Source organism: Sphaeroforma arctica (assembly GCF_001186125.1).
Source record: "Sphaeroforma arctica JP610 unplaced genomic scaffold supercont1.263, whole genome shotgun sequence".
Taxonomy (NCBI): domain Eukaryota; class Ichthyosporea; order Ichthyophonida; genus Sphaeroforma; species Sphaeroforma arctica.
In genome coordinates, this window is record NW_014040295.1 from 39,076 (window position 1) to 48,867 (window position 9,792).

At 42.6% G+C, this 9,792-nt stretch overlaps 3 protein-coding genes across 3 annotated transcripts; 1 reads left to right on the plus strand and 2 right to left on the minus strand.

Moving 5' to 3' along the window:
* Positions 1-103: 103 nt before the first annotated feature.
* On the minus strand, positions 104-504 carry SARC_04583 (hypothetical protein; the record flags this gene model as incomplete). Its single annotated transcript, XM_014301581.1, has 2 exons — positions 104-121; positions 148-504. 2 exons carry the CDS (start codon positions 502-504, stop codon positions 104-106), a joined length of 375 nt encoding a protein of 124 aa, XP_014157056.1.
* Positions 505-1,159: 655 nt separating this feature from the next.
* SARC_04584 (hypothetical protein) lies at positions 1,160-7,363 on the plus strand. The gene is made up of 10 exons (XM_014301582.1): positions 1,160-1,245; positions 2,142-2,322; positions 2,532-2,607; positions 3,177-3,282; positions 3,481-3,587; positions 3,880-4,002; positions 4,304-4,407; positions 5,242-5,323; positions 5,562-5,633; positions 5,763-7,363. The coding sequence occupies exons 1-10, from the start codon at positions 1,230-1,232 to the stop codon at positions 6,198-6,200; spliced, it is 1,305 nt and encodes a 434-aa protein (XP_014157057.1). The 5' UTR covers positions 1,160-1,229; the 3' UTR covers positions 6,201-7,363.
* A 123-nt stretch (positions 7,364-7,486) lies between these two features.
* On the minus strand, positions 7,487-9,309 carry SARC_04585 (hypothetical protein). Its single transcript, XM_014301583.1, has 4 exons — positions 9,182-9,309; positions 8,983-9,050; positions 8,101-8,206; positions 7,487-7,865 (listed from the first exon to the last, which is right to left on the minus strand). The coding sequence occupies exons 1-4, from the start codon at positions 9,201-9,203 to the stop codon at positions 7,609-7,611; spliced, it is 453 nt and encodes a 150-aa protein (XP_014157058.1). The 5' UTR covers positions 9,204-9,309; the 3' UTR covers positions 7,487-7,608.
* Between the last annotated feature and the right edge of the window lie 483 nt (positions 9,310-9,792).

A 9,792-nucleotide genomic window follows, 5' to 3' on the forward strand; every position in this document is an offset into this window, starting at 1 on the left:
AGAATACCAGGGCACCACAAGTTGAGGTAATACAAATTCAATAAACCGGCAATAACTGGACGTGATATGCATAGAAAAAGAAAAACCACATGCACACGGTCGTTCAGATCTGAGCCTTTTCCTATAAATTGATTCATCCATACTTACCTCCTTTGATGCTGCAGGAAACACATTGGTGATAGAGATGCCCGACAACAGCTCAATATCGCCGAACTCGCACTTGGTCCATAGTGCACATACCACGTGTATGTATTTGCCTCCCACCGTCTTCTTAAACGCACCCGATAAACTCGGGCACATAACGCATGTCACTTTCTCACCACTTGCATACTTGCACGAATCACACGAAAACTTCCCGGCATATTCATCTAACCCGTAGCATTCCGGATGCACTCTGACGTCGCACGAGCTCCCACTGCACGTGAGCACTTTGCGATCACTCTGTGTCTCCTCGCCCTCGCAGAACGGGAATACCATGCACTCGTTAGCTGAACCTTTACCCATTATGGTACAACCTTCTGTGCTTCTGCAGTTGCTTTTGGTATTTGTGCACAGTGGCCTCAATTGGGCATGTAGTTCATATGTTTCATCTGTTGTGCTGGTCACACATTTCTCCCACAGTCTGTATTGAAGTGCGATGCGTGCGCTGAGTTATAGTCACCTGCACTCTTGTTGTATGATCTGGATTGATGAATACATATATGCATATAACTGATAGATGAATATGTACCTATGTTATTAGTGTTTAATATGAGAATGTTGTGTCAAAAAGGATAAGCGTAGTCGCTCATAAGTACTGTACACACATACCGATGCTTTTGATCCAATTTCCGTTTCAAAAACTCGCCCCTCAAATCCAAACAAATAGGATAAGACCCGATAAATGGATTAAATTAGGAATCAACCGCGCTTTCTACATATCTGCGGCTGGCACGAGACACGCAGCGGGTTCACGAATCACGAGATCATTTGGTGTACCCAAGAGACCTAAGAACAGGTGTACCTATAATTATATTAAAATATTATTACGTTATTACGTGTCAAGTGAGGCACAATCTGTGTTCGCATTTGCACTGTATACCGTATGGTATTTATTTGAATACACCTCTTGAATCTGATCGCTGTCATTCATCCCAGTATATACAATAGCGAATATATAGTAGCTATAAGGAGCCGTATCGGTTATTAGTGAAGTGGACTTGTGGTTACTATCATCGAAAGTGGCCACGATGTCTACTATCGACGGTATGTGAATTGTTCCTGGTATTATAGTTTAGTGTATACAAGATGTTCATTGTGAGCTACCACCGGTGCAGGGGTATATACTGTCTAATTATATTAAATTAACTGAAGATATGCTCCCTGTCCTAGATTTATTGTTGATTTCTGATATATATATATATATATATATATATATATATATATATATTATTATATATATATATATATATATATAGTATATATTATATATATATATATATATTATTATTATATATATATATATATATATATATATATGTATATACATATATATATATATGTATATATATATATATATATATGAATATAATTATATTTATATGTATGTGTGTGCGTGCGTACACATACACACACACACACCCATAAATATATAGATAAATATATATATACATATATTTATATATATATTTATATATATATATATTTATATACATATATTGCATACGAATGCATATATTTTTTTGCTACGTGTGTGATTTGGTCAGGATCTACTGTAGTGGCGGTCTTTCAGCCACTTGCGAAGTTGTTGGTGTCGTTGCGTATTAGAACATTGCTGTCAGCTGCACCTGCTATCAACTTAGGAAGGGCCGTGTTAACATTTGTCGCTTTATTGTATACTGTCACATACGATAATTCGCTTGGTAGCACGATTGCAGCTGTGCAATCTGGTTGTAGACTTTCGTACCGTTATTTCTATCTGTAAATTGGGTTGTTCAAGCCCTCTCGCCGGGTTGATCTCTAGGAAGAATTATGTGCATGCAATAGTCTAGCCCAGTCGTACTGTGTTTACCGTTCGTTTGGATTTAGCAGCTATGAATCTGATTAGCTTTCGAGTCCCGCTAAGCTACTCGATTACGTTTATTCCTCTGAAATACACTCAGAGCTGCGCCGTACTTGGGAGCTGCCATACGTTGCCATCTACTTACGTACCTTCAACGTGCCGTTCGAGGTGCCTTACTTGGACAGCGAAACCCTCGAGGAGTTACTGGTCAGCCCCACTGGACTGGACAGGCTGGAAAGCCTGGCACTCAAACTACTGAGCCCATTCTTCAGGAAAAAGGGGTAAGGTTAAAGCATTGGAGGTCTCGGCCTATACTATGCACACGCTGGTGATTTCATTGCATTCTGTGCTGTTTGTATCAATTTATCCTTGCTTTCAGGCTGAATACTACATATAAAATGCCCATATATTGGTCTTTATACATTTTATGGGCAGGCGTGTGCTTCTTAACTAAACACGTTGCTGGATGATGTCCTTTCATTTCTTACAGCGAGGAGTATGATGTCCTGCTTATCAGAGAAGTATCGCGGAGATACCCGGAGTGTGTCGAACTGGATTATCTGCGGGTGAGTCGTAGGAACGTGTAATGAAACATAGTGTGTATTTTAACAGACTACACTTTATAGTGCATATGCGTCGCATTATAAAGTGTAGTCGGAGTTGGTCTTGATGCCTACTATACAACGTACTGGCAGAAGGTTACAAGTAGATAGAGTGAGTGATTCACCCTCCACACATACACCACCTGTACACCACCTGGTGATCAAAGCCTGCAATTAAACTGTTGGTGGGCAACGTATATACTTCTGTCTGAAGGCTAGTGGCCTCTATAGAATGTGGCGGGTGTATAGCTGCATGCGTATGATGTGCAACGTGCGAATACTTTGCTTCATGAATCTCATGCGAAAAGCCAGATAGCTTGTCGGAGAAGAATAATGGGTGTATTTGTAGTTGCATGTGCCGTGGAATTATAAAGCCCGTGTCAACTTGGTGGTATATTAACTTTCCACGGACATCAAAGGAATATAGTGAATTACGAAACGATATAACATATACATCACCCATCTGGTGTGGCGATCCTTTTGCTTTGAGTACTTATGCACCAGCGCACGTTTTGTTTTCTTACCCTTTGGAGGACCACAAATTCGCAGAGCTGACTGCCACGCAAAAGCTGTCAGTGCTAAGACTACTCTGCGATATGAGACTGGAGGAAGCTAGTGACGTGCGAATGTGTTTAGAAGGTATGCCTCGCTCTTGTTAATAGTATGTGGTTAAATCAAAGGTTCCCAGCAGGAGTGTCTAGGAACATTCGTTTGATAAAATGGAATTGCAAAAAAAAAACTCTGGAATGTCGATTTGAGAACTTTGTTGGATTAACATGGAGACACCGGGTACGGAATTATTCGAGAGTAGCAGCTCACAAATATTACTATTATCAGGAATTGAAGCCGATCTTTTGCGGCACGAAGATATTGGAGAAGACAAGAACAAATCAAAGTACTACTATTTCCAGGATTCACGATTATGGCGTGAAACTAAAACTAAGGTACGTATCAGTGTTTTGGCGTGTGAGCAACCAGCAGTTCTTGAGTATTTGTAAATAAGTTCAGTGCGCGATTGTCGGAATATACCTGGATATTGTGAATGGATGCATAAACGTCCTTAACTTTCCAGGTGAGTAGATGATGGATCAGTTGATAGGCAGGCAATAATGCCTTCCGCAGTCCGATTCGCTGAACGAACTTCCTATTCCTTGGCGGTTGAGTGCTGTATGTATCTACTTTGCCTCTATGCGACGTCCTGATCTTCTCCTCTATTACCTGTGATTCTCTCGCTAGAAAACAACAGGTAAGTCAAGAAAGAGAGCGAGAGAAGACTCAACCTGGGAACTTGTCTGTTCAAATGCCGAGGAGTGGGAAACCTTTGCAAGTACTTTGAGCAAACGCTTGAAAGGAGAAAGGGTATGTTGCATTGATCTTTTGTCCGGTGATATGTGTATGTACACTTTGCTTCTGATGTGAAGCATCTTACTTCTGTTGCCACGATCCGAGACAATATTATGTGCCGTCCGACTGCAGATAGGTAGCAATTTCCATCGCAGGTCGTTTAATCAGCCTTGGCTAGTTGCGGTGGTGTTAAGCAAGAAAATAGTCGCATCATAGGATGCTTTTCACAAGGTAGCGATGGGCTTCAATTGCTAGTTCTTTGTACACGTATGGGGTTAATTTTGTAACAGTGTATCTCTTTGTTCTTGCCTGATAGAACCTGCACGAAGTTGTTCAAACGCAACTCATGCCCGAGATATTGGAGAAGGAAGAAAACAGGAAAAAGGCTGAGGAGGCGAGGATACGAGCCGAAGCAAGGAGGTGAGTTACTACGAGCAACCCTTTCAAGCGATTCAATTGGATGTACTTATTTCGTAGCAGAGAAGTATAGAGGCGTGCTCGGGTGCTGGTGTTCGACTTAGCTGTGTCATCTGTTGAGTCTGCTTACACTGAAGTATCCGTCACATATCCTCGGCACTCACCCTAGATCATCCCGCCTCGCCCCTCATATAAATCATACGATGTAGAATTATCCTGCGCACCTCTAGGCGTGTTGAGTTTTTACAACCCTAAGTACTCAACACGCATCCTCGGTGCCACACATCCTCGAAATCACCAGGGATATGTGCCGGGCACTCAAGTTTATATATACTCAACAACGAACAGTTTTGAGTCGCAGACCCTAAAGGTGTGCAGGACACACATTTATCGTATGATTATATAGGAAGCGCGAGGTAGGATAATCTTGTGGAGGTGCGGCATCGAGGGTTTGTGCCGGCAGATTGTATCTATTCATCATCCTAGACGCAAAAATTCTTTCTAACAGTATGAAACACATACGTGAAGTTAGTCTAGTATAGTCGTGGAGACGTCCGCAGTCTCTCTTGATGTACACGTTCTTATCTAATGGCTATAAACATCAGTCGATGTATATTTGTGAGAATATAGCATGGCGTATCAAAATGTACCTTGATGAGCTCGTCACTGAAATAGCTAGTAAAGGCCATCTTGTACTACTGCAGATATTCCTAGACTATTTTTCTTTCCCCAAGTATTCCGATTGTACATTCAATAGCCAAATTGCATGCTTGCCTCGCGCGCATGGAATGAGCCACTCTTACATATATCCACATTGTACATCCTCTTTGCCCGTAGGCTGAAATGGGAAGCCATGCCTCGGCGGGTGTCCAGGCGTGTCCGAGACAAGATAGAGGAAGAAGCGCGATACGCCGAACTTGTACGTACAGTGAATGGTTTTGTGTGAGTTCTTGGCTATTCTCGTGTTTGTCATGGTATCGTATTTTGGAAACACGTAGTGGTTATCCTGATGTATCTGCGCTGTGACGTTCGCTTGCCTTGTGATATGAACCTGGACAGTACTGAATCAGGTACATAGGGTTATCTCCTTATATCCACCTTTGCTTTCGCGTGTGTGCGTGGTCTAATCATGTACACTTGTGTTAATTGATATAAAGGAAGCTGAAGAAGAATCGTTAAGGGCACAAGCCGAGGAGTTAGCACGCATCGAAGGGGAAACCCAAAAGAAGGTATGTGCCGTCGTATGGTGTAACTTGAAGCGTCATGCATTACCCATATCTCGAGCGATAGCATTTTGCTCATTCTGAATCGTGTTTGCTGATGCTGATGAGTCTCCATTTACCTCAAACCCAACCCAGCTTGAGCGCTCTCGCGAACGCCGATACCGCGAAAGGACGGGTCACTCACCCACCAACCCAACCAGAGACACCAGCGACGCACTCACTGCGTACACAGAGGACCACCTCAGTAGCAACTGCACCCAGGACAGTCCTGCATACGCTGAGGGAAGTAGTGCATCGCCAGCATCCCACAGATCAGTATCACTCGACAGCGAGATAGCGGGCATGGTGCAGATGCCAGCTGGGGCGTCCCATGCGTTGGAAAACAGGCCGTCAGTGCGGATACATCTGAAGCTGAAGCCACGCGAGCCGTTTGAAGAAGCCACTGCGCATGCAAATGGCGATGAGGATTCTTCTGATAGTGAGCAGGCTGAATGTGATGGGGAAAACCGAGATTCTGATGGTGAGAAGGCGGAGTACGGGGTACCAGATATAGTGGTGGATATGGGGGTGTGAGGGTCTAACAGTGAGAGGACTGTGGGCGGGGTGCCCGATAGAATAGAAGATAAGGAAGTTGGTGTGACTGGAGACGGCACGGAAAGTAGCGTGCCAATCAGTATTACTGCTGGTAAAATGGTATAGAGGAGAGGCTGTTGGCAAGGAGGGATTGGGCATGGAGGTGATGGTTTTCTCCTTTCGGTCTTCCTGGTGAACTGGAAGACTGTACAATGTGATAGTTGCCGAAACAGAGTTTTCAGGTACGAGGGAATCGTAAGTGGCAACGTAGCATTGCTTCGGGGGACGTGTAATCATGATGACCCGAAGGCAAGCGGAGGTTTGCTTTACCAGTTCATCTAGTTACTTAATTGTCATCAGACCATATCAGTTGAAGACAGCGCTTGGATGAAAAAATCACTAACAATCGGAGATTCTGTATAGTTCCGCAGGTGACCTTTGCTATCGATTTAATGTAGTACTGCAACGTAAATGTGTTGGCGGGATATAGAACTTGAGTTAGAGCACTTGAAAGCATCTCGTGTTCAGAATGGATCCTAGATTTCGCAGTAGGAGGTATAGTGGGAAGGTTGCGGGCGCACCAGAGCATCAGGCCTGTACCAAGGGTTTTACTGCGGAGAAACACACATATCTAGCTATAGCTAGGACGATCGATGATAACGTACGTACTGTCATTACTTGCGAGGCTTGCTGATCGTGTCTTCTACCGTAGTTTTCCTTTTCGTAGTTTTGCTGGTACTTCAAGATATCTTTGTACGGGGTATACCAAGACTACCCAAACACATACACGTGTTACCTTCTCAACTGGCATCGGAACCTATTCACCAGCATACTACCTCCAGATGGCTGCTGTTCAGACATTGCGCCGACCTGGATTAGTGATTCTTGTGGACGTTGACGTTATGATTATAGCTTACAGCGAGTGGATGAAAAGGCACTATTAGAGTCTAGGAGTCCCGATACATCGCCAACGCTTTGGCGGCTATGCCAAAACACCGGTTGCGACCTTAGTTCATATCTCAATCTAAGCAAAATTGAGAAAGTGTTGGTGCAAAGACCACGTGTACTGGATTGAAGTTCGTAGATCATCCGCTTTCCAACCAAAAGGAAACGCTATAGAGTATGTACGGCTCACCAAATATAATATTGCAATCTATATTCGGCATGTTTTATAACTAGCTGATCGTCCGAAACTACTGGACGACAGGGAGTGGGCCACTTAGTGCGGACTCCATTCCCAAACAATAAATTAAAAAAATTGTTGCTGTTATTCGACTTCGTCATTAGGGTCTTTCTCGTTAAGTTGCGCTGCTCTTTAATACATATATTCGGATTACTTGATATTCTTCTCTATTCGGACAGAGAACCATCTTGAGTTCGCTCACATCCATTCCTAATTTTGTAGCCTTCATTTTTTAGCTGCCAGCAGATTTTGCACGAAGCCTTCTACTGTGCGGTTCGATCCCTTCAAGTAGTCTTCCAGTTGTGCCCAGAATTGCGCTTCAGTTTTAACTTCAGGCCTGTTGTTTGCCTCTGCTTTCGTTGATGGTTTGGACTTGCCTATACTCTCCGAGGGCATCGGGACCGTTGTTTTGGCTGCTGGTTTGATAGTGAAGTGAATCTTGGACTGATCGCTGAGCTTGGCCTCCTCGATCGTACTTGTGTCTATAAACAAAAGCAAAGCATGAGTGAGTTCAGGAAATAAACTCCAATGGGTGGGCAGTATCATCCATCGAGGCTACCAACCTGTGGACTCGCTTTCATTGTATATGCGATGGAGGAAACCTTTTATCTTTGAGCAAAGCACAACAAGCTCGTGCGCTAAGTAAAGCGCACAATTCCTACAGCGTAATGTCAAAGGTTGTTAATGTAACAGGAGATGCACACGCTATAAACTTACCCGCCACGGCCTTCCCTTTCAGTATCAATCGTATTTGATCAATGGATATGGCAGTTTGTTTCGACAACTTGTTTTTGAGTACGGCGACAAGGTCACTCGGTAATACCTGAATTAGAGTGAAATTAGATCAGACTGTCAATATCTTGCGCACATGTAGAACTTCCAAGAACCAGGCTGCGAACCCATCGTAGCATGTGTGGCAAGCCATGTACATGTATACATCAAGTGATCACGGTGTTCGCTGAGAAACTTTAAACGAAGTGTGCATTAAATATGAACACATACAAACATACACCAATGTTTATTTATATACACATGTGGCTTAAGGTCAAGCCATTTTGGCGGGAGGATAATTTCCCGCCATCAATGTGATAAGTCGCGTGCAGATTATTCCTAAAAAAGCGAGATACATATTTCAGCTCCTTAGTCAGCACAACCTTAGGGTTTTATTGAAATTGGAGATGGTTTGTCTAATGGTAGAATTTTCAATAACGGATCTAAAGAGAACATGCTTGGTCTGCATCAAGTTTCGTGCCTATGTGATCTCATATGTGTGCGTATTCGCCATGTATCTCAATATGTTTATCACAAATCAATCGTACATGTGTCATTGTAAGGCGTATATATTTGTGCATTCAGAGCCTATTCTACCGTTCTTAGAGCTTGTGTCATTAAGTATGCGTGTGCCTGCTATATTGGTCGTCGTGATACATGCGTGTGAATTTGTATTTGCCTTCAAAGTGAGTGTCGCACCCTGTCCGTATGTACGCACAATGCCAGACGTTCTACTTGTGTGGGCTTAACTTCAATCAAGTGTGAGATTCTGTTACACTAATTTGACATCAATCAAGTGTGAGGTTGTGTTAAACTAATTCGACATACCTTTATGGTGTACGTGGCTCCCTTCAAAGACTTCACCAGCACAGAGATAGACCCAGGTAGATCTTCTTCTACAGACCGAAAGGTAGAGCATCAATGACGCCAATTTAGGATATCTTGTCAGCTCATAAACACAGGTTACTCGCATGCCAGAGTCGAAAAAAATAGAGCACTTATCTAGAAATAACAGAATCGCACACACCTTGCACCTCGCCGTCACTCATATGCGTATCCTCCTTTTTACTGGGGTTCGCAGCTGCCTCGAGGGTGCTTGATGTAGGATGCGTTTTGATTTGCTCATGATCTACTTTCACAATATGCGACGTATCTGATGATGCGAACAGATGCCCATGTCAGTCCAAAAAAAAAAGGGATCGTGGCGTGATCTCTCGCAAGACTGTGCAGGCGTGTCATTCAAGAATGATAAATCCTCATTTGTGCAAGTGCAAGAATACAAGGCACATGAACATGAGAAATATCTCATAGAAAATATATATAAACACCAATGCCTTAGAACGGACCCAAATGCTCTTGGCTATGAGGTATTAACCGAGATACGATGAACCACCGTTCGATGCGGTTGAAAAAAAAAGCAAATGTTGTGAAAAACAGAAAAATACACCGGCGTAAAATGTATGTGTTTATTGATCAATCATTAATATATTGTGTATGAAAATGTGTGTATATTTCTGTAGAATTATACATGTTTATGTGCTTGTGTGCAGAAGTATATAATATATATTTGTATATATATATATGTATATATATATATATGTTTATATATATATATTGATACATATATATATATATATA

Bases quoted from the DNA above. Each gene is read 5' to 3' on its own strand.
- SARC_04584 (XM_014301582.1), top strand. The intron at 2,608-3,176 runs GTGAGTCGTAGG...TACCCTTTGGAG, and splicing joins TCGAACTGGATTATCTGCGG to GACCACAAATTCGCAGAGCT. The intron at 5,634-5,762 runs GTATGTGCCGTC...AACCCAACCCAG, and splicing joins AAGGGGAAACCCAAAAGAAG to CTTGAGCGCTCTCGCGAACG.
- SARC_04585 (XM_014301583.1), bottom strand. From the start codon at position 9,203: ATGAGTGACGGCGAGGTGCAAG. The intron at 8,207-8,982 runs GTATGTCGAATT...ACTCTAATTCAG, and splicing joins GAGCCACGTACACCATAAAG to GTATTACCGAGTGACCTTGT. The intron at 7,866-8,100 runs GTAAGTTTATAG...TTTTGTTTATAG, and splicing joins GAAAGGGAAGGCCGTGGCGG to ACACAAGTACGATCGAGGAG.